General features: G+C 41.4%; 1 protein-coding gene across 1 annotated transcript; it reads left to right on the forward strand.

Moving 5' to 3' along the window:
• Positions 1-22035: 22035 nt before the first annotated feature.
• LOC131232957 (multiple C2 domain and transmembrane region protein 14) lies at positions 22036-25338 on the forward strand. The gene has a single exon (XM_058229499.1). The coding sequence runs from the start codon at positions 22234-22236 to the stop codon at positions 25231-25233; it is 3000 nt and encodes a 999-aa protein (XP_058085482.1). The 5' UTR covers positions 22036-22233; the 3' UTR covers positions 25234-25338.
• The last annotated feature ends 137 nt before the right edge of the window (positions 25339-25475 follow it).

Below are 25475 nucleotides of genomic sequence, written 5' to 3' on the forward strand. Positions count from 1 at the left end.
CCAGTCGTATGAACAGTGTCGACTGTTCCTTCAACCAATCGTGAATCTACGACTCAAATTACAGTGATGTATTTTGCCAGTCGAAGGTGTCCTTCGACCAGTCGTATCTTACCTACAACCAGTCGTGAAACTGCCTTATCTTATCCCGCTCAAATTTTCAAATATCCGTTGGTTCTAAGACCAGTCGTAGCGACTTCCGGACCAGTCGAAGATGTGATTTACTTACCTATAAATAGAGCACGAATCTTAGAATATTGATTACGACTCAAGCAATTTTAATCCGGACTTCTGAGAGTTAAGTATGTGCTCCATTTAAGCTAGGTGTGCATATTTAATATTCTCTTTTTTTAGCTTTTTAAATTAATTCAGGTTCTTGTATTCCAATCTGATCTGAAAAGAGGAAGTGTTATTTTCCTTTTTCTAGAATCAAAATCAATTAAAGCTAGCCCATTTTGGTTTAATTTAAAATCTATTAGAACCTAGGACCATTATAAAGTAAGTATTGGACATTGAACTTTACATTCGAACTTCTACTCCGACTTGGTTCTTCCGGGCTGATACAAAGGAGAAATTCAGATATTTTACATTATTGTAATTTACATTCTATTTTTAGTTTCTTTTGAGATTAAGTCAGAAAAATCTCATTGTATTTGGTTATCCGAGGAGAGCCAGAAAACTCAGAAAGTATGGGTTTTTGGATTGTGTAAGCTTAAGTTAAAAGGACACAATTGTGAAGGTTTTAGGTGAACCTGTGAAACCTATTTTGATAGTGAACATTAATATCCCCTGTGTGAGGATATTAGGAGTGGAGTAGCATTCTGTGTGGCTGTTGTTTAACAATTGGTGAACACACAGGCGAACCACTATAACTCCTTGTGTATTGTAATTTGAATGTTTGCTTAATTTCCTATCTTTTATCATTCAAGTTGTGGAATGTATGTGTGGATGTGAATGTTGTAATTTTTACATTTCAAGCACAGTGGGGAATGTTGTAATAACTTAGATTTAAATTCCTGCAATTTATTTCGATTCCTTACTATTTATTTATTCCTCTTTAGTTTGAGTTTTTGATACAAAGAACGTTCTAGAAATAAGGTTGTCCTACCATAAACCCTTAGTTTTTATTGTGTAAGGTTGTCCTTAGAACTGCATTTGTTTCAATCTCTCAATACTTGATTTTGAGGCTACTTTTCTTTTTAAGCATTGTGAATTGATTTATTTTATTTGGTTATCATTTTTCCGCTGTTAAAGTTTTATTTGGCATAGTCCTATCCCCCCCCCCCCCCGCCTAGGACATATAGCTTGGCCTTTTCAAGTGGTATCAGAGCCAAATAGCTCATTTTTAATTCTTTATTCTTAGATTCATTTCCTGAGCTAACGATCTAAGCTATATATAAGATGTCAAATTTTGATAGCCTTTTAGTCACTAGGCCTCCACCATTTGATGACTCTAACTATGCTTATTGGAAAGCCAAGATGAGGATTTTCCTTAAATCAATAGATGAGAGTGTGTGGCAAGCCACAGTGACTGAATGGAACCCACCTACCACTGAAGTGACTGGGATCGATGGTTCAAAATCAATGAGAGTAACACCGTATTTCTCATGGACTACTCTTCAGAAAAATGAGAGTAATGCCAATGCAAAAGCACTAAATGCAATCACTTACGCACTATTACCAAATGAGTTTAAAAGAATTATATCTTGTGATACTGCAAAGCAAGCTTGGGATATTTTAGAAATGATACACGAGGGTACTTCAATTGTCAAGAAATCTAAAGTCCCACTCCTCACAACCAAATTTGAAGAAATTCATATGGAGGAAAATGAAATGTTTATGGACTTTTATACAAGATTAAATGATATTGTAAACTCTATGTGGGGTCTTGCCGATAAAATCCTAGAAAGTAAAGTGTGTGCAAAGATACTACGCTCACTTCTTGAACGATTCAACTCTAAGGTAACCGCGATCCAGGAACTTCGTGATACGGACAATATAAGGGTAGAAGAACTAGTTGGTTCTTTACAAACCTATGAGTTAAACTGTAAAGCTCTCAAAAGTAAATCTATTGCCCTTAAACCTTCTAAATGTATTTCTTAAGATTATGATTTAGAAAATTCAGAAGATGATATGGCTCTTCTTGTTAAAAAGTTTTACAAGATTTTCAATAGTAAAAAGAGGGTTGATTTTTAAAAATCTAATGATAAGAGATCGAAATCTAAGCCTCAAAAATCATTAAAAGATAGTCAATATTACAACTGCCAAGAATATGGGTATTTAGCAAACAAGTGTCCTAAAAAGGGCAAACCTAAAAAGAAAGGAATGATGGCTACTTGGGATGAATCTTCTAACTTTGAAGCTACTTCTGAATCAGAAGATTTTGAAACCGAGTCAGGCAATGATAAGGCTCTTATGACTCTAACCAAGTTCACTTTTTCAGATCATGATGATTCAACTAGTGAAGAAAATCTGAATAGTGATCATGATAATGAAGAAGATCTTCAAGATGCTTACAATGCCCTATACAAGGAAAGTTATAAAATTGCAGTAAAATTAAAATTTCAGAAAGAAAAGTTCTCGAAGATTAAGGAAAATTTCAATTCTCTTATCTTAGAAAAATCCCTCATTTCAGATCGTTTTGAAAAATGAAAATGCAATTTAGATTTCAAAACTTCCTTGATTGAAAACCTACAATCTGAAAATGAGAAACTTAAATTTGAAGTCTCTTCACTATTGAGTTTAAAAGATATATGGAGGTATGCCTAGGGTGATCCGAAATTAGAAAAACTTCTGTCTGGATCAAGAAAATGTGGTGATCGATTCGGTTTAGGATACGATAGAAATATTCCTCCTAAACAAAAGAATACTCCTCCTTAATTTGTGAAAGGAGAGTCTTCAAACTCAAAAGAAAAGAGTGCAAATCATAAGTTTTTCAAAGATTCCAAAACTTTTCAATCTTTTAGAAATAATCCTATCAGCTATAAGAATCAGAACTGAAATCCTTTAGCTAAAAAGATAGTTGATTTGCTTAAGGAGCTCTTAAAATCTAACTCAGTAGGTCATTATAAATACAAGAAGACCAACTATACTTCTAAATCCAAAACAGTTATGAAATGTGTTCCTAAGGTTACTTGCTTGGTTGCCTACACTGCTTTCAAAGCTACAAGTCATTCGAAGTGGTACCTTGATAGTGGATGCTTCAGGCATATGACAGGCAACAAGGCTTTATTCGCCGATCTTAAAAATATGACTGATGGATCAGTCACATTTGGTGATGGTAGTAACTACAAGGTTATTGGCCAAGGTACGGTTCAACTCTATAACCTCCCCTTATTTAAAAATATTTTATATGTTGAGGGACTAAAACATAACCTGTTAAACATATCTCAAATATGTGATAACAATCATAGTGTGAAATTTTCTAATAAAGGTTGTGAAATTTTAAACAAAAAGAGTTCTGTAATATTAACTGGTCGCAGGACTTCTGAAAACTGCTATATTGTAAGTGATGGTAGCTCATCTAAACAATTGTTTTATATGGTCCATACCGATGAGACTGAATTATGGCATAAACACCTTAGACATGTACACTACCATAATTTATACAAATTGAGCAAAAGAGAACTAAGAAAAGGTCTACCAAAATTAAAAAAAGTAGACAAAATATGTGGTGAATGCCAGTATGCCAAGCAAACAAGGAGCTCTCATAAAAAGGTGAACTCTAATGCCACATCAAGTCCACTCGAGCTACTCCATATGGACCTTATAGGACCTACCAGGACGGAGAGTCGAGGAGGCAAAAAATATATACTGGTAATCGTGGATGATTTTACCAGATTCACTTGGGTAGCCTTCTTAAGGGATAAATCAGAAATCCTTGATGAAGTAAAAAAGATTCTCAAACGGATCCAAACTGAAAAAGATTCTCAAGTCTGTAAGATCTGTAGTGATCATGGATCTGAGTTCGAGAATAACATTTTTGAGAAATTCTGTAACGATCAAGGAATATTGCATGAATTCTCTACGCCCAAAACACCACAACAAAATGGAATTGTGGAAAGGAAAAATAGAGTGCTTCGAGAAATGGGAAACGTAATATTGAATAGTATGAAGCTCCTTAGAAATCTTTGGGCTGAAGCTGTAAGTACTGCATGCTATATTATCAACCGAGTGTATACATGTAAGTCTGATAATAAAACTGCTTATAAACTTTGGTTTGATAAGAAGCCTACTGTCAAATACTTTCGAGTTTTTGGCACCAAGTGCTATATTTTACGTGACCGTGAAAATCTAGAAAAGTTTGATACAAAGAGTGATGAAGGGATTTTCTTATGATACTCTTTAAACAGTCAGGCATATCGTGTTCTAAACAACAGGACTAGTGTGATTCAAGAGTCCATTAATGTAGTAATTGATGATCACTTGAATACACCTGCCCTAAGTTCAGTTCTTTTGATTGACAAACCAGATACTTCATCAAATCAAGTTAATTCTGAACTAAGGATTGTCAAAGATAATCCAACCAATCAGATACTTGGAAACCCTCTCACTGGTGTGTGCACTCGTAGATAATTAGAAGACATGTAATTACATGTGTTTTACATCTCAGATTGAACTGGTAAATGTAAAAGAAGCGCTTTCTGATAAAAACTGGATAGTAGCTATGCAGGAAGAACTTAATCAATTTGTTCGAAATGATGTCTGGTATCTTGTTCTTAGACCTAAAGATAAACATATTATTAGAACAAAGTTTTAACACTCCATACTTTTCAGTACTCGGGTGTTACCACATAACCTAACTTAGTATAGACACTAGTCTAATTAAATTAAATGTCCCCATGTCCTAGCATAAAACCTGAACGTAAAGACCGCTACATCATCAAATAAATCTTGTATTCAAATTTCAATCACTTGATAGATAAATCAAACCGTCCACACATCAAATGATACTTCATAAGTACATTATTTTGTGCAAACATAGATCAAACTTTATAGATGTATTTTAATAATTTACTTGAAAATGTATGGAATATGGTGATATATATATATTTAATGTATATGAAATATTTTGAAAATAATATTATGTTAAATAAACATAATGAGTGGTAATTTCACAATGTATAATTGAATTATAATATTAGTATAGCATTAAATATTCTTCATAAATATGCAAACAAAAATTGTTAGATATTTTAAATAAAATCGAGTATTTAACAATGTGATTTCAAATATGATATTGTACTATTTTCAATTTATATGTAGGTATAATATGATATTGTATATTATGAATTTTATATTAATAAATATGTGATTAGTAGCATGTTAATATTAGAAATTATATTTATATCTATGTATGAGTTTTAATTATGTTAATTACATGTTAATCCATATTAATATTAGTATTAGTTAATAATGTAGGAGGAAAACCTTAAATGGACCCTTGAACCCTTTTAACCATTGACGTTCAGTTTCGAGCCGATCCGACCATTAGATTAGCGGGAATCCACCAATGTGACCCAAATCAAGCCATGGGGCCCACTTGAGGCTTGGATCCGCCTGATTTTGGCCAAGAGGCCCTGAACAGGACCTTCCAGGATGAATGGGCGGAGTGGATGTGCACCACAGGAGATGCACCCGCTGTGCACTGGTCGGCCTAGCACAGTCAAACGGGTCTGACCCGTGACTTCCCGCAAACGGAGAGGTTCTCTCCCTCTTTCATTTTTCTTCCTTTCGACGGAAGACATCCCTGAGATTTTGATCGGTGGCCCACCAAATGAAGTCGGATCTCTAATCTAAACCGTCCATCGTGTGCGTCCCTCAGCCCTGACCAAACGTTAAGTGGTTTCACCTGATGGCGTGCACCCACATGCACACAGGAGCCGGCGCAAACAAGGCCTGGAAGCACATCGTTTCCAAAAATGGAAACTGCTCTCATGCCAGCGGGGCGATCCGTGTGAACTCCTCTCCCTCAACCTCAGCCGTTCATTAAGGGCAATCCCAGCCATCCAGGCTCTCCACGTATTTTTGCCCACAGGAAGCCAGAAACCGTGGCTGGTTTCAGTTTTACCCACCATATTCGAGGGCGATTTTGGCCAGAACAAATCTGGACCGTTTGTCGTCAATCCGACGGTTCCAGGAGCTAGGGCGAGCAAATAAAGGTGGGAGGGTTGAGCAGTAATGGGATCCAAATGCATTCCTTATAGCTGCACTCAAAATCGGCCGCCATCTTCCTCCTCCGAACCCATCGAGAAAAGCTCATCTGAGCTTCATTCTCTCTATTCTCCAAGCTTCCTGGGGCCCGTTAGATCAGTCCACAACTGGTAGAATGAAGAAAGAAGCCTTCATTGGAGATCCACCATTAATGGCGTTCATCTTCTCCACCGCTCAAAACCGGGTCAGCGCAGTACGGGATGTCGTTTTGCCGGCTTTCACCATCTGGTGATGGCGAAGGGAGAAAGAAAGAAAGGAGAAAGGAAGATGAAGGTGCGTGGTGGGTTGCTGCACCAGGCAACTGCACCACAACTCGATCCGAGCCAAGTGCGGTCCGAGCCAGGCTGGGTCTGTCTGCCGTTGCTGGACGTTCCAGCAGTAAGGAATTAGGAAGAGGATATAAGGAGAAGGAGATAGAGATAGAGAGAAGGAAAGAAGAGAAAATCAGAGAGAGGGGAGGAATGGCTGCCATCTCACGATCGGTTTCCTGCTGCGCTGAGTCAACTCAGTTCGACCAGGACTGAGTCGGGTTGAGTGGGGTTGTGTTGGATCCGATCCAACCTCCTTGATGGCCTAGCTGTGAAGAGAGAAGAATAAATAAAAGAGAAGTAGGAAGAGAGAGAAAGAAGATACAGGTAGAGGAAGAGAGAGCCACCGCTGGGTCGACTCGACTGAGTCGTAAAGCCTGGTCCGATCCAGCTCCTTGCTGATCATTTCCAGCTGTGGGAGTTGGAGGAAAGGAAGGAGGAAAAGAAATGGAAAGAAGAGATGGAGAGAAAGAGAGAGAGTCGATGGACGGTTGTGTTGAGCCGAGTCAACTCGGTTCGAACCGAATCATCACGGGTGAGTCAACATTTTCCCCCATTCTAGTTATGTTTCGACGTACTATTACCATTTGTTGCCATTGGGATTATTAATATTAGCAAAGATTAGCCATTAGTAGGCCATTATACTAAACTGGTTATTGTAAACAAATTACAATTATTGAATATCATTATCCTATTTATTATTCTTAAATATTAATTTTGGTTAGTGTCACCATAATGATTATTTTGCTACATTAACTAATATTAATTGTAACACTATGGTTAACAATTATTTTCTAATTATTAAATTAACATTGTTACCATTTCCATTATTAATAGGATTGTTAAATATTAGGATACATGACCATTAGTAAATTATCTATTCTAATGATAGTTATTATATACAAGAAATTAAAATGATACCATTATTAAATGTTAATGCATTATCTTATCATAGATATTATATCATAATATTAATTATCATCATGATTATTATTAACTAATATTAACTATGACACTAATGTTAGTAAGGATTTTATAACTACTAAATTAACATTATAAATAATTACACACCACTAGAGTTCAACCTTAAAGATCTAGCCTAAACCTAAATTCCAGGATGAAGCCCTAATTCCATATTAAAACCCTAAAAGAAATCCAAACCCCAGGTAGTGCGTGGAACTTGGATCTAATGATATAAGCTCATGATCTGTGGTAGGATTCAATTCTAAGGGAGTAAGCACTTAGCGACACCGGTAGGCGATTTAAAGTATAAGGTGATGATTCTTCCCCTTGAGCTTTCCATCTTCTCATTAGCTTAAGTTATAGTTTTTATTAAAAATTATAATTGATATCTCTCTCTTATAATCACATGTGTTAGCTGGCGGAAATTGAATTGCTATATTGCCTGCTTAATGTTCATCCTGTATATTTGTTCATGCTTGTGGATTATTCGTGTATTGCTTATGGACTTTAAACTGGTACATTAGTGGGAAACCCCCACCTATAAATGTACACCCATACTTAGGATGTAACCCGACTGGTTGTGATTAAAATGGACCTTCGATTTAGTGGTTATTGATTGGTGGTCTAAATGGATCATTAATGTGGGCCTACCATCCAGGGTTGTTGAGTCCAATAGTTTTCAAGGATGGTCTTTTATCGCATGGTTTTGATACTCGCCCTATGAGGCCTATTTTGATAATTGCACTATGTGGCTTGTTTGATATCGCCCTATGTGGCTTTGTTCTAGTATTTTTTCTATATGGGTTCGATGTTTTATACCGTGCAACCACGCGATGGTAAGCCCCATATACTATAATATGATTGGTCACTAGTCGATGGGTTTCCATTAAACATCCTAAGATGGTAGCCTCATGAGCCGGGGATGGTGGTAATGGGACACTATGCCCGAGCTGTCGGCCTACGCTGGGCCATGTGCTCCCCGTAGTGACCTTTGAGCTTATCTAAATTGGCTGGTTGTAAATGGACTAATAATGACTTGGCTAATCATGCATGGCATACTACGACGGCTTGGATCATTATGCCCATGCGATTACGCTGCGAGTTGCGCTAATGACCAGCCGATCGATTTATGATGATGACTTGGATCACTCATGCCCATACGATTACGCTGCGTGTTGCGCTGATGACCACTCACATCTTTGGGTGACGACCCCATTGCCTGTCTGGATGTTTTTCCTGGGGCTCCGACTGTCCGGATGATTTACCCGGGTCGATGATTGCATTCATGCATCCATGCACCTAATAAGACTGCATTTACTCTGTTTTGGTTGTCTAGATGTTTTATACTATTTCTTACCTAATGCGGCGGTGTGTAATCTTGAGGGGAATTCACACTGAGTTGGCCACTCATCCATCAAATATACAACCGTACAGGTAGTACAGGTGGCTTTAGTGATATGTATGTTCAGACTTGATGAGGAGCAGAGTACGATTGCCAGGGATGCATGGCTGTATTTACCTGGAGGAGCTGCGTGATCTTGCGGCTTATATTTATATGCTTACCGCTATTCTTCATGTATTAAATGCTTGTAAATTTTGTACTTGTTAAATTCATGGTTTGTATAAGTCATTATGGGCAGCTTCTTGTAAATTTGAATGATAATGAAATTTTCCTTTATGTCGATTTGTCCACACTACGCTCATTTGCTTACTCTGATGAAGGAAAAAAAAATGTACACTCGAATTTGACCATCCTTTAAAGCTAACACTCGGGTTTTTGGGACACGGGTCATATACTCGGGTCCTAAAAACCGGGGCGTTACAAAAGTGGATTTTCAAAAATAAGTCTTACGAACTTGGTAATATTATTCGAAACAAGGCAAGACTGGTTGTTCAAGGGTACACTCAAATAGAAGGCATTGATTACGATGAAACCTTTGCCCTAGTTGCTCGCCTTGAATCAATCAGACTTTTCATATCCATTGCATGCTTTAAAAAATTTTAAATTTATCAAATGGATGTAAAGAGGGCCTTTTTGAATGGCGATTTACATGAAGAAGTATATGTTAAACAACCTACAGGGTTTGAAGACCTTAAGCTTATTAATCATGTATATCATCTTAAAAAGGCTCTATATGGTCTAAAACAAGCTCCTAGGGCATGGTACGAAAAATTGACCAAGTTTTTACTAAGTCATAATTTTCAAATGGGTAGTGTTGATAAGACACTCTTTGTTAAGAAACATAACGATGATATCTTAATGGTTCAAATCTATGTTGATGATATTATTTATGGACCAACATGTACTAACATGACTGTTGAGTTTACAGATTTAATGAAATCAAAATTTGAAATGAGCATGGTTGGGGAATTAAATTATTTCTTAGGGTTGCAAGTAAAACAACAATCTGATGGTATTTTTATTTCTCAAACCAAGTATGCCATGAACCTGATTAAAAGGTTCAGATTTGAGAATGGTAAGAATTTTGATACTCCTATGAGTACAACTTTGAAACTCTCAAAAGATTCTGCAGGTAAAAATGTGGATCCGAAATTATATCGGAGTATGATTGGTAGTTTACTGTATTTAACTGCTAGTAGACCTGATATCACTCTAAGTGTTGGTATTTGTAAGACCCGTGTCCTAATCCGTACCATTCCGTTAGCTTCCGCGGTCCTTCCGGTCAAATTTCGGCAACCTTCGCACTGTATTCGGTATTTGCGCATGATCCTAAGCCAGGTCCCGCGCACCGACGTCGGCTTGATCCAAAAGTTGTATCATAGCGACCGCGTCGTCGCCGCGGTTCCAACGCCGTGACTTGCGCACCGAACCGATACCCAGGTAAGAAGATGCCGATCAGCGTTTATTCCGAAGAAACACCGCGCGTTGCGGATTTCGAGGGAATCTCTACACAATAAGTCCCATCAATCAACATTAAATGCATCCCATACATCAAGTACTACACCCATTCCCTCTTTTTCCAAAAGTCCACCATTCTTTCCACCTCACCACTCCTCTTTTCCAAATTTCAACAACAACCATACACCTTTACAATTTTTCAACCCAACCCATCACTCCATCACCTCACCTCACCCATCCATATCTTCTTTCTCTCTCTCATTTCTCATATCTCTCCCAAGCAACTCCAACCCTCAAACGTCCAAGCCTCCTCTCCCTCTCAAGTGTGGCCCACCTTCCATCTTCCATCTACACCCTCCCATCTCTCATTCATACCATTAATTCCCCATCATCCTCCATTAAAAGTGAAGGTAAGGAGCTAAGGAGTCCAAGGGAGCAAGGAAAAGGAAGATAAGGTGGGTGATTTTCCATTATTTTAAATTTTTGGGCCCACTTGTTGGTGGGACCCATTTGAATGTATGTGATTTAATCAAGAGGGCCCATAGTGGCGGGGTTCCTCTATCTCATCGTATATCTCTCTTTCTATCTCTCTCTTCCTTTGTGATGGTATGGATCTCACCAATATGTGTTACATCTACCCGTCCATCTACATCAGACGGTGTGGCCCACTCTATTACAGGTGATGATCCATACCATCCACTGTTTGGATGGGCCCAAGGTATTTTATACGTGTTTTATTTTATATAATATGTATATAATATATATTATGTATGTATATATATATATATATTATGTATATGTATATACATATATGATGGTGGGCCATGTCCACGTGGGACCCACCATGATAACATGTTCATGCATGCCGTCCAGCGTCCCTGGACGCTGGACGTTGGCAAATAGGGAAGTGGCATGGGCGGTACTAATGAGCTAGCCAAATGGTGGGCCACTCATGCAGGCCCCACCTCGATGTATATATATAATCCAAGCCGTCCATATTGTTCCCCATCTCATTTTAGGCGTCGAGCCGAAAAATGAAGTTGATCCCCTTCCTAGGCGGGCCATACCATAGGAAACAGTGTTCCTACCTTCGGTTTACTCCCTGACGCTCCTATATATAAAAAATAGCCCAATATTGGACTCTATGGGTTTGTATCGAGCCACAGGGACCCATGGCTGGAGTGGATGTTGCTAATGTGGGCCCTACCATAGAAAATCCGTAAAAAAACTGGATTTTCAAAAAAAAAAAAAATGAATAGAAGGGAGGCAGCAGCGCTGACGCTGCTGCTGCCATGCCGTACGGCTGCTGACGGACGGACTGTGGGCCCCACTTTGATGTGTTTCGTTGATCAACACCGTGCATTTGATGGGTCCCCACATTTCATCCGTCCATGCCAAAATTCAGCTGTATATGGAACTCCGGTGGGCCACATCATTTAAAATCATGTGAAGTCATGCCTAAAATATATAAAATCGTTGGTGGGGCCTACCTGAAATTTGGATGCGACTAAAACTTGGTCTGTACCCTCAGCCAAGTGGGACACACATAATGAGTGGGCTGGATTGTGGACCACATCACGGTGGGCTCCCTCTCCATGTGTAAAATAAAATAAAATAAAATAGAAATAAAATAAATAACGGTGGGCTCCCTAACAGTGTACCGGGGATGCAAAAATAACGGTGGGCCCCACCCACGGTCCGTGTGACCTTATGAATAGTTTGGGTGAAAAATAAACATTTCAGTGGGCCCAGTCCAGTGGGCCCTACCTTGGTTCAAGTAGCTGTATGAACAATTGGGTGGAAAATAAACATCATGTTGGGCCTTAAGTTGGGTGGAAAATAAACATTATATTGGGCCTTAGGCTGGGTGAAAAATAAGCATCATGGTGGGCCCCACTTATGTAAGTATTGTAAACCACACCCTCCATTGGTATGGGCTCCATCAGGATGCATGTGTTTCATTCGTGTATAAGGCCCATATTATGAGGCCCATTGTAATGTACGCAAGGCCCATGTGACTAGGCCCATTTTGATGCATGGCATATGTGTTGATTTTGTAACGGGCCACGCCTTGGGAGTAATGCTGGTTTGACGTCCACATTGATAATGTTGGTTAAATGTCCGCATTATAGTTCTCCCTAAGGCCCACTGATAGGCCCAAACTTGTGGTAAGTAGGCCGTCTAGGCCCATCTCCATTATACCTAGAACCCATCTCTTATTACATGTTTAGTATAGATGCATGATTCATGATCATTCGCACCATATGTATGCCTGATGTGAGGAGTGACCGATCATAGCATATACCTTTGGATAGACTATTTATGGGCTCCCTGATAGGTGGAGTTGCCTCATATAAGTGCATGGTATATACAGGACTGTTGCATGACTGATAGTGTGACTCATGCACTTGCATTTGTGTGATTGTAGTTACTGTATGCCCTAGCGACATCAGGGCCATAGCCTCCATAGACACATCGTGGATGGCTGAGTTGGATACCGAAAATATTTGGTTCTAGCATACGGGCGCCATAGACGTCCCTGGGTGAAAATCCCTAAACCCGATGGTACCAGAGGATGACTCCAATGTCGAGACCGAGTGGATATACGAGCGCACGAGGGCCGAATACCAGGAGGCCGCGTCTCCCACTGTGTCGTGGTCGGTTGGAAAGGAGTGTGGCCTTACTCGCCCGAGGGTAGGGGGCAATACTAGGCTGAGTTTGACCAGCTCGCGAATGGGTCCGCTATCGACGTGCCGGATAGGTATTGGCAGACTATTGGTCAGGCGGATAGTGAGGTTTCTTACGCTCACTTGGACTGTGCGGCTAGGAGAGCGACAGTGCCATTTGGAGTGTATTGAACCCCGGTGATTATCCAGAATGAGAACTGTACTGATACATGATGAGGATTGGCATGCTTGAGTTGCATCTCGCATCGCATGGCCGTATTATGGCCGATAGCATTCATATCTTGTACCGCATAGCCTTGGTACGGCTGATTGCATTCATGTGCTCATTACCATGATTTCCGCATTACTCTGACCTTGCATTTTGAGCACGTTTATATTGCGCACACACTTACACCACCCTCTAAGCTTTCCATAAGCTTATGCACGATTGATGCGTGCAGGTGACGCCAGGACGCAGTCGTAGCCATAGTCTCGCTGTAGTTGGAGCGTGCAGCCGAGCTTCCGGAGTTTTGTTTCTTTTATTACATTGTATTTTCCCCTTCCAGTCGCATTGTACTCAAAATGTTTTTGATCATAGTGGATTTTGTGGTGGTGTTCTTGTGCTTATTGTTTGTGGGTTATGCTTTTGTTATGCTCATTATGAATCAGACTAATGATTTGAAACCCTCCTTGTGGTATCCCAGGATCGGAACCTGGTAAATGGGTGCCGGGATCCGAGAATGGGGTTCTACGGAGGCTGTCGGCGCCGGATTCGGCGATCGGAAATTTTGTGAGCCCGGTTTCCGAGTTCGGGGCGTGACAGTATTTGCGCTAGATATCAGTCTGATCTTAAAGAATCGCACTTGATTGCTGCCAAGCGAATTATGAGATATGTCGCAAGTACTGTTAATCTCGGTCTCTGGTATCCACTCGAGACTTGTGCTCAATTAGCTGGGTACTCAGATGCTGACTGGGCTAGTAATCTTGATGATAGAAAATCAACCAGTGGTAGTTGCTTTTATATCAGAAATTATTTAGTTTCTTGGTTTAGTAGGAAACAAAGTTCTATATTACTTTCAACTGCTGAAGCTGAATATATCGCAGATGGTAATGCATGTACGCAGCTTGTTTGGATGAAACGTATGCTAAGTGATTATGGAATTAAACAAGATTCTATGTTATTATATTGTGATAATTCCAGTGCCATAAATATTTCGAAAAATCCAATTTAGCATTCTCGTACCAAGCACATTGACATTAGATTTCATTATGTTCATGAATTAGTAGAAGAAAAGGTTATATCTTTGGAATATATCCCTACCGAGAATCAACGTGCTGACATTTTCACTAAACCGCTCGACAAAATCAGGTTTAACAAAATGAAATTTGATCTTGGCATGTGCATTCTAAAATGACTATTTATGCCTACTTGTATCATAGTGTATTTATATTTGATAATTTATTGGTTTAAATTTCAAATTTCTATGAAAATTACTTTTTTTAGTCGGTACACAACCAGTCATATATGTACATGACTGATCTTGGTACGACCGGTCGAGCACATCCACGACCCGTCGTGAAACTCAGTGGTGCTCTTAAATTGGAGAAAATTCTCATCTTTTTCATTTCCACTTCCTTCTCCAACAATCCGACGCCCGACTAGTCGAACCCAACTTCCAAATCCGCCAAGGTTAGTGTTCCATTTGCTTATTTCTTGTGGATTTATGTCAAGTATACTTCTATTTCTCTCTTGAAGTTGTCTTTTTCTTATTTTGTTGAGATTTGGGATTTTTTCTTCACCCATATCTGATTTGAGAATACCCATTTCTCAATCCATTACAACTCTTTGTTTCTTTCAAATCTTTGTTGCATATGGCATCTAGAGGAAGAAAGACAACATCACGCGGTCCATCTTCTTCCAAATCTACTCCTATTACCAAGCGTCATCTTCGGTTCTATGAAGAAGATCCATCTTATGTACGGGACATTAGATTGAGGAATGTTATTGTAGAATGTCCTGTTTCTGTAGATCATGTTGCACCGTATGATATCCTTCTTATTCTTCAAACTGTAGGTTGGGATAACTTATTGCATTAGGGTGGGCCAGCATACCGGTCTATTGCCCAACCCATGTTCACTTGCATAAGTGAGTTTTCATTAAAAATTTTAACTTTTAAAATAGCCACAAGAAAAGGACCATTTGACGTTGATCGTCATTTGATTTCAGCTCTAATGGAAATTCTTGTGAATGTTGAGGGCATTCCCATCCATATCTTATTTGAAAAACCCTCAAAAACTGAAAAACGTATGCTCACTAGAGTCTTATGCAATTTGGACGTACATTGGACGCATAAAGGGAATGCGCTCCCCTCAAAGTTTTTATTACCCAAATACAGAGTTCTTCACAAAATCTTTGCGTCTAACTTGTATCCTCGATCGGGTAATAAATCTGAATTGACGTCCTTCATAGTTCGTATTCTTCATTCTGTTGCCAGAAGTATTCATGTTTGTTTACCATCCTTGATTTGTCACTCCATTATTCAGTTTAGACTCCATCCAGGTCACAGTGACATCCCTTTTGCTTATTTGATGACTGTGTTGGCTACACATATGTTAGTCGACATGCCTGTTGGAGAAGCCCCGATCCATCATCTGATATTTAATAAGTTTAACCTTAATAAGATGAAGCTGGATTTGCTTCCTGGCCAAGGTGATGGTAATGGTGGTGCTGAAGCTGGTAATGAAGAGGATGCTGGTGATCTTCCTCATGATGACATTAACATGGATGATATTTTTTAAGAACTCGAATCTGATTCTACTAATGATCCAGATTATGAGCCTTCTGAGTTTGATGCACGTTTACGTGCTTTGGAGGAGAAGGTTGAGAATATGCATGTTACTAATGTCACGCAGTTCAAATCTATGCGCAAATATCTTAGGTATTTGAATAAGGGCATGCATCAACTTGATCCTTCCATCCCTGCTCCTTCATCTGGCTCAGATTAGTTCTTTTTATTCTACTGGACTGTAATAACTTTATTACTCTTCTGCTCTCTCTGTTTGTGAGATTGTTACTGCTTTTGACTTATCTCTGTTTATGGATTATTTTTTTTACTCTCTCTTTCATTTTAACTCCTCCGCCATTTGATCATTGCTTCCTTTGTCCTATTGTGACAAAAAGAGAGAGAATGGATGTCTAATGGATGTCTATGGTATTGGATTTATATGATGTATGTTACTCAGGGGGAGTATGTGCAGGTATGTGCAGAGGTGGACTATATGTTGAATTGATTATGAATGTGGGCCAGTTAATAATAACTGGTGCATTACTCTTTAACCATATATTCTACTTTATGTAATATATCTTGAAAGAGTATTTTGTGCGTTTTGTCACTAATTTGACAAAGGAGGAGATTGTAAGTGCTATGGTTGAAAGCCCCTTTATGTTGTCAAATTTATGGTGCAAACAACACTGCTTGTACTTTGTGAAATTGCTTAAATGTAAATGTTCGAGATACAGTATGGATGAAGCATGTATGGATGAAGCGAGTCTCAGTGTATGGATGTTGACTACATTAGTGAAGCACAATGCTCAACTCAAGATATGTCAAGCCACGACATTATCTCGCAAGATCAACTTCGAAAGACAAGATATGTTTACAAGTCAAGACTCGAGAATGTTCAACTGAATTTACAAGTTACAAGTCAAGATTCAAAATTGCGTGATTGAAGCTTTTAAGGAAAAGCTACATCAAGATTTCAAGCTTCACTTTCTTTAAAGGTTACATATCTTAAGGGTTCAATGTGCTTACTTCACTATTAAGGTATGTTTGACCTTAGGTTGACCTTTAGAGTAGGTCATTTCGGATACATAATGTAAATATTTTATATTTGGGAATCTAGTCTGTTCTAAGACTAGTCTTGGACCTTGCTCGACTAATCCTAACATTGCTTCGGCCTGTCTAAGATTTTCCTGGAACAGTCGTAAGTTTGTTGCAAAAATTCAAATTTTTTTATTAAGTTTCGACCAGTCCTGGGGTCTGTTTGACCAGTTATATGAACAGTGTCGACTGTTTCTTCAACCAGTCGTGAATCTACAACTCAAACCACAGCAATGTATTTGCATGGCTTCGACTAGTCGTGAGCAACCTAAGACCAATCGAAGGTATCCTTCAACCAGTTGTGGCCTACCTACGACCAGTCGTGAAACTGTCTTATCTTATCGCACTCAAATTTTCAAATATCTATTGGTTCTAAGACCAATTGTAGTGACTTTTGGACCAGTCGAAGATGCGATTTGCTTACCTATAAATAGAGCACGAATCTCAGATTATTGATTACGACTCAAGCAATTTTAATCCGGCCTTCTGAGAATTAAGTATGTGCTCCATTTAAGCTAAGTGTGCATATTTAATATTCTCTTTCTTTATCTTTTTAAATTGATTTTGTTTCTTGTATTCCAATCTGATCTGAAAAGAGGAAGTGTTATTTTCCTTTTTCTGGAATCAAAATCAATTAAAGCTAGCCCATTTTGGTTTAATTTAAAATTTATTAGAACCTAGAACCATTAAAGTGAGTATTGGACATTGAACTTTGACATTCGAACCTCTACTCCGACTTGGTTCTTCCGGGCTGCTATAAAGGAGAAATCTAGGTATTATACATTATTGTAATTTACATTCTGTTTTTGGTTTCTTTTGAGATTAAGCTGAAAAATCTCATTGTGTTTGGTTATTTGAGGAGAGCCAGAAAACTCAGAAAGTGTGGGTTTTTGGATTGTGTAAGCTCAAGTTAAAAAGACACAATTGTGAAGATTTTAGGTGAACCTGTGAAACCTATTTTGATAATGAATGCTAATAACCCCTGTGTGAGGATATTAGGAGTGGAGTAGCATTCTGTGTGGCTGTTGTTTAACAGTTGGTGAACACACAGGCGAACCACTATAACTCCTTGTGTATTGTGATTTGAATGTTTGCTTAATTTTCTATCTTTTATCATTCAAGTTGTAGAATGTATGTGTGGATGTGAATGTTGTAATTTTTACATTTCAAGCACGGCGGGGAATGTTGTAATAACTTAGATTTAAATTCCTGCAATTTATTTCAATTCCTTGCTATTTATTTATTCCTCTTTAGTTTGAGTTTTTGATACAAAGAACGTTCTAGAAATAAGGTTGTCCTGCCATAAATCCTTGGTTTTTATGGTGTAAGGTTGTCCTTAGAACTGCATTTGTTTCAATCTCTTAATACTTGATTATTGAGGCTGCTTTTCTTTTTAAGCATTGTGAATTGATTAATTTTATTTGGTTATCATTTTTCCGCTATTAAAGTTTTATTTAGCATAGTCCTATTCACCCCCCTCAAGGACATATAGCTTGGCCTTTTCAGGTGTTTTTCTTGAACTGAACGCGGGCCCACATCTCCTAGCTTGGGTATCGCTTCGGTGTATGAGACGCAGTGTCGGAACTGCAGCGACGGCATGGTCGCAAAGGTACAAGTTTCAAGTCAAGCCGACTCTGATATACGAGACACTGACTTAGGATTGCGCGCAAATACTGATTTCAGGTTGATGGTTGCCGGAATTTGACCGGGAGGACCGCGAAAGCCTACGGAACGGTACGGGCTAGAATATGAGTCTTATAAGAAGCACCAAGTTAAGAGTTACTTATATATCGGCCACGATATGTGTGAATTAATGAAGAAGTTATCATAACTCATCGTATGATACGATTTTATGCGACGTGTCACATAGACAACCTAGAAGAGTGAGACAAGGATATATCTTGATAAGACATTGGTCGAATAGAATCAATGGGGAAACAATATGTGGATTAATGACCGATTGCAGCAACGAAACAACGTCGTTGTCACCTTTTTTACAAAGGCGAAGCGAGGGGGGGGGGGGGGGCAATGTTGTACCCTATTTATGGCTATTATGAGAAAGTCAATAGGAGGGTGACGCATGGCATTGCATGGGGAGTATGAAGTAGATAAAAAGATCTTTAAAGATTTGGAGCTCTTTTTACATATTACAGTTGGCGTAAAACTAGTTCTAGACGCCAGTGGTTGGTCAATATGCAAGAAGCGCGATCGAGCGGTCAACATGGAAAGATGTGGAGAGCAGTTGAATGAAGGACAGTCGAGTTGTTTAAGATATAAAAGTCGATCAAGGGAAACTAAATCAAAGCCTTGGCCGACATAAGAGGAACTGTTGTAATGATAAACACAGTAAAAGAAAGATCTAGGGAAGAGAAGAATATAAAAAGATTTTTTTTATTGCTGTAACCGTTGCAATAATGGAAGAATGATTTGAAAGAATAAGCTACAACAAAAATCTATAAATAACAGGGGAATATGACAGAGAACACCAATAACCACACAACCAATCAAACACAACAATCAATCAACTCTATCAATGTATCTCTTATCTCAACTTATCTTAAGAACAGTGGTAATTCTTAGCTATAATCTTTAGTTATAATTCAAGTTCACGCTTATACTCTAGATTTGTTCTTTATCCCAAATCAAACAGTTCTTTCAAAAGATGTATTCTTACAGTTACTCCTAATGGCTAATTATGATGTTTAACTTTTGTTCGATTTGCATAGGTATTCTAAAAGTCTTTTCTTGCGGAAGGCACAAAATAACTTATATTCGGAGAAAGAGCCTCACTATCCAATTATCGCTTGATCATTATCAATCTCTGCAAGTGGTTGAGTAAGTGACCATTATTCTCAAAATCTAGTCATATATATACAATATAAACATATTTACTTATTTTGCCACTCGGGGTCAAAGTTGATCAATTTAGATTAAGCAACTGTATGTATCGTTGCGCGCCCACATAGTAAAAAACAAACTAAGATACCAATAGATTAGCCCACGTTTTATAAATATCAATTACATCAATTCATTAAGCACACAAATTTTTAAATGGTTAGATATTGATTTCCATGGCGTGGGCCACCTAATTGGACCGAGTTATGGTTCACCTAGCGGGTTACTTTATTCCCGTTTCATGGAGAGAAACAAGAGGAGAGTGGGTCCACAAGAATAAGAGAGAAATGGAGAGTTGGGAAAAAAGAGCAATGTCTATTTTTCACGGTACGTGTATGGTCCACTTGATGAGCGGATCAAACAGGCTTTGGAGCCAGAGCATATAAATTGCCATTGCATTTCCAAGTAGAGAATGACTGGTTCAGTTAACATGCGTCCGTTATTGTAGCTGTAGCATGCGGGATCTCTGTCGTATATGGAGCAGACCCTCCGGCTCGGAACTCTTCGTGTGGGCCTGCCCTGGTGTCCCACAAGATTAATAATTTAACAAAGAAAAGAAAAGAGAGAGTCTAATTTGATCCCTTTCGGGCGATCATAACCATCCAAGATTTTGCTTGTCGAATGTTCCATATGCCATTTAGACCAAACCAGCGATTTGAAGCGGATTTTAAGGTCTGGGAGTGATCTAGTTGAGTAATTTTTTGAAACTGGTATACCCACTGAGTCCCATCAGATGAACGGTTTTGATTAGTAGGAGTATCCACAAATTAGGTGGAGGTACTACGCTTATGGAGTCCTCCTGCAGATTACCTTTAATTTAAGAGACAAATTGACCAATATACCCTGTAATTTACAGAAGCGGGCCTACTCTGTGAGGAGACTTTCGTCAAAACAACTCCATACGCACGTAAATGCCACCAAGCTGACCAGGAGAAACTGGTCCATCCTCGACCGAGATATCTAAATGACACTCGGTTTCTCATTTTAACGAACTGGGAGCCATGATCAAGGATCAAGAAAATCTGTCAGCTGGGACCCACCGAGGATATTCCTCATCCGGAAAATCTCTAAGATCAGACGATTCTAACTAACAATCATGGGCATTTTCCCATTTGAATTTGGACTGTTGATGTCTACAAATTTAAAGTTTGGGAATAGGATTATTGTATTGTGAGATTCTTGGACAGCAGTACATTCAAGTTGTGGCCCAAAAGATCAATGTTAACGATGACTAAACCATGGGCCCCATTCGTACAAACATAAACCCAAGTAAGATTCACATATCCTCGGGCCGTGGCTCACACGCTATTCCTTCACACACTATTCTTCGCAACGGCTCCTGCTTGTCACACAGCCCTCGTGAATTCGTAACTCGACGAGCCGTTGCAGATTTGGAATAGTCCGCGACCCCATTTTACGGAGCTGCGTAAAACGCCAAAGATCTCTCAGGCTCACCATATTCTAGATGAAAATCTACTCCGTCCATCTGATTATACCATTATTTGAACCGTAAATAAAAAAATATCAGCACAAATGAAACATATAATGGGCCACAATGGTATCAATGCAAAACTTCTCATACACCCTATATGTACGCATTTTGTGGGCGGCTCGATATTTAGATCAGCCTGATTTTTGATATCTTAAATTAATCCCAGAGATTTACACTCGATTAACAGGTTTGATGAAAGATGATTACCCTGATGGCCCCACATAAACTTATGGTTGGCATCTCATCTTTAATTTTCATTGTTTCTGGCGTATGGCCCACCTAATTTGTATATATAAACTGATGTTTTTCCTACAAAAATGCTAGAATTGAGAATAAAACCTAATGGACGGAGTGGATGTTAATTATACAACATAAGTGCTCCAAAAGCTCACGTAATTCACGCGCTGTGCAGGAAAGACAGGTGTAGGCCAAGATTACGGTCCTAGAGAAAGAGAGTATTAGACATGGATCGAGCATTGAGTGGCAGTGCCGTTAATTCCTTAAAAATCAGTAGCATTAAATAACACCAACCACATTTTTTTCAAAAATATCCATGCATGAGCCGGCCCATCACATAACGCACCAAGCGCCTGCCGCGCTGCTCAGCCAACTCACCTTGCCGGGCCTACTGCTCCAAAATCCCGCAACCCGAGGCCTCGCCACGTGTGATGTACAGACCCTACGTGGCTCTGCTGACGTGGCGTCAGGCTCCCACATTTTAAACCTCTCGTTGCCTCTCTGTTCTAAACCATCGGAAATCCCCGAAACTTCGAATTTTTCCCCTTCCCTTCTTGCCGGAGTTCCATATTTCCATCGCCGGAGACATCTACAGTTTCCTCGGCTCAACAAGCTTACAATCCGTCCTTCCAGCTGGAAAGCAGCGCTTTTTTTTCTTTTTCTTTTTTTTTCCGCCGGAGATATCGTTTTTTGGCCTGACACTTCAGATCTGCCGAAAAAAATGGCGGAAACCTGCAGCCGGAAGCTCGTTGTCGAAGTTTCCAACGCGAAAAACCTAATGCCGAAGGACGGACAGGGCACTTCAAGCGCCTACGTCCTCGTCGATTTTGACGGCCAGCGTCGACGAACGAAGACGAAGTTCCGCGATCTGAATCCGCAGTGGGACGAGAAGCTCGAATTCCTCGTCCACGATCCCGACTCCCTAGCCTGTGAAACCCTCGAATTGAATATCTACAACGACAAGAAGACCGGAAAGCGCAGCACTTTCCTCGGGAAAGTCAAGATTTCGGGCAGCAGCTTCGCGAAATCCGGATCCGAGGCACTCGTTTACTATCCGCTGGAGAAAAGGAGCGTCTTTTCGCAGATCAAAGGCGAGCTCGGGCTGAAGGTCTATTACATTGACGAGGAACCGCCGTCTGATCCGAACCCAGATGCCCCCGCGGCCACAACTGACGGCGGAGATGCTCCGAAAGAAGAAGAGAAGAAGAAAGAGGAGAAGCCAGAGGAGAAAACAGAGGAGAAGAAAGAAGAGGGAAAACCAGCAGAAGCAGCAGCAGCTACGCCGGCAGCAAAAGAAGACAAGAAGCCGTCGGAGAATCCGAAACAGGGGGAGAAGACGCTGGGGCCGGCGTCGGAGCAGGCAGTAGAGAAGCCTCCAATTGCTGCCGGAGAAGCCAAAGAAGAAAAGGAGAAATCCGAGATCGCAAAGATCCCGCCGGATTCCGGCGTGAATGATGTGACAGTCGGAACTCAGCGGCCGCTCGGCAGCAGCGACCGGGCTGGTGGATCGTACGATCTGGTAGAGAGGATGCTATATCTCTACGTCCGGGTCGTCAAGGTGAAACGTACGGATAAGGATACGGGCTCGTCTGCGTACGCGAAGATGGTGATCGGGACCCACAGCATCCGTACACGGGCCGTACAGCATACGGATTGGGATCAGGTGTTCGCCTTCCACAGGGAGGATCTCAATTCTTCTTCGCTGGAAGTTTCCGTATGGACAGAAAAGAAAGATATACATACGGATACGGTTACGGATGCGTGTATGGGTACGGTGTCTTTCGACCTCCAGGAAGTGCCCAAGCGGGTCCCACCGGATAGTCCTCTGGCCCCTCAATGGTATACATTGGAAGGGCAGCCGGAGAACTCGAGTGGAAATGATGTAATGCTCGCCGTCTGGGTCGGGACTCAGGCGGACGAGGCATTTCAGGAGGCATGGCAGTCAGATTCCGGCGGGCTGATCGTTGAGACCCGAGCCAAGGCGTACCTCTCTCCGAAGCTGTGGTATCTGAGGCTAACGGTCATCCAAACCCAGGACCTGCAACTTGGTTCTACTCCCGAACCTAAGGCCCGGGCTCCGGAGCTGTACGTGAAGGCTCATCTCGGCGCGCAGGTTTTCAAAACGTCCAGGATCACGATCAGCTCATCCGGCTCGGCTAACCCGACTTGGAACGAGGATCTGGTCTTCGTTGCAGCTGAACCGTTCGAGCCGTTCCTCGTGATTGGCGTCGAGGACGTGTCGAGCGGACAGTCGGTGGGCCAGGCAAAGGTACAGGTGTCAAGCATGGACAGGCGCGCCGACGATCGTACGGAGCCACGATCGAAGTGGTTCAATCTCATCGGTGACGAGAGCCGACCATACGCGGGGCGCGTACACGTGCGGGCTTGCCTGGAGGGTGGGTACCACGTGCTGGACGAGGCGGTCCATGTCGCGAGCGATGTCCGAGCTGCGGCGAAGCAGCTATCGAAGCCGCCCATCGGCTCGCTTGAGGTCGGCATACGTGGCGCTGCCAACTTGCTGCCGATGAAGACAAAGGATGGCGCGCGTGGGACCACTGATGCGTATGTCGTGGCGAAGTACGGTCCCAAGTGGTTCCGCACGCGTACACTACTGGACCGGTTCAATCCTCGGTGGAACGAGCAGTACACGTGGGATGTATACGATCCGTGTACCGTACTCACCATCGGCATATTCGACAATGGACGGTATAAGCGCGACGAAGGAGGCAAGCCAGGGAAGGATGTACGCATTGGGAAGGTGCGGATTCGTCTCTCTACACTCGACATCAACCGCGTGTACCTGAATTCATACGCGCTCTCGGCGCTGCATCCGTCGGGAGCGAAGAAGATGGGCGAGATCGAGCTGGCAGTGCGGTTCTCATGCTCCTCGTGGCTGAACCTCCTGCAGTCGTACGCTAGCCCCATGCTCCCGCGGATGCACTACGTCCGCCCGCTGGGGCCCGCCCAGCAAGACATCCTCCGTCAAACGGCCATGCGCACTGTCACCGCGCGGCTCGCACGTGCCGAGCCTCCCTTGGGACAGGAAGTAGTCCAGTACATGCTCGACTCGGACACGCACGTGTGGAGCATGAGGCGCAGCAAGGCGAACTGGTTCCGCGTGGTCGGCTGCCTTTCGTGCGTTGTAACCCTAGCGCGGTGGCTCGATGGGGTACGCACGTGGGCCCACCCATCGACGACTCTACTGGTCCACATGCTCCTCATGGCGGTCGTGCTGTGCCCGCACCTAATCCTCCCAACCGCGTTCATGTACCTCTTCTTCATAGTAGTGTGGCGGTACCGGTACCGTTACCGGGCCCCCGCTAGTATAGACCCGAGGCTTTCCTATATCGATGCAGTGGGGCCCGACGAGCTCGATGAGGAATTCGACACGTTCCCGACCACACGTGGGCCCGACCAAATCCGCATGAGGTATGATAGGCTGCGGGCCTTGGCGGGGCGAGCACAGTCGCTGCTGGGGGACATGGCCGCACAGGGGGAGCGGGTGGAAGCGTTGGTTAACTGGAGGGACCCACGGGCGACAGGGATCTTTGTGATGTTCTGCCTCGTTGCTTCATTGGTGCTGTATGCGGTGCCTTTCAAGGCGCTGCTGCTGTGCTTGGGCTTCTATTACCTGCGGCACCCGAGGTTCCGTGACGACATGCCGTCAGTTCCCCTCAACTTCTTCCGGCGTCTCCCTTCTCTTGCCGACCGGATCCTCTAGATTCTCAGGCTGCTCTAACACACTTTCCGGTTAGATTGGACGGTTACGATGTACGGTGCTTATTTAATGTCATTTAATTTATTGTTTTAATCGTCTTTTTCTAAAGTTTTTTGTTTTTTATTGGGGTCGAAATAATATGCATTTAAGCTGAAAAGTGGCCGTTGTTTTTGTGGGGTCCACTGACTATTGACTAGGTGTAGTTATGAAATTTGAATTTGGTAACCGTTGGAGATGGGTCTTGG

This window comes from Magnolia sinica, chromosome 18 (assembly GCF_029962835.1).
Source record: "Magnolia sinica isolate HGM2019 chromosome 18, MsV1, whole genome shotgun sequence".
Taxonomy (NCBI): domain Eukaryota; kingdom Viridiplantae; phylum Streptophyta; class Magnoliopsida; order Magnoliales; family Magnoliaceae; genus Magnolia; species Magnolia sinica.

What these genes read in the sequence shown, in the direction of transcription:
- LOC131232957 (XM_058229499.1), top strand. Translation starts at nt 22,234, where the DNA reads ATGGCGGAAACCTGCAGCCGGAAGCTCGTTGTCGAAGTTTCCAACGCG.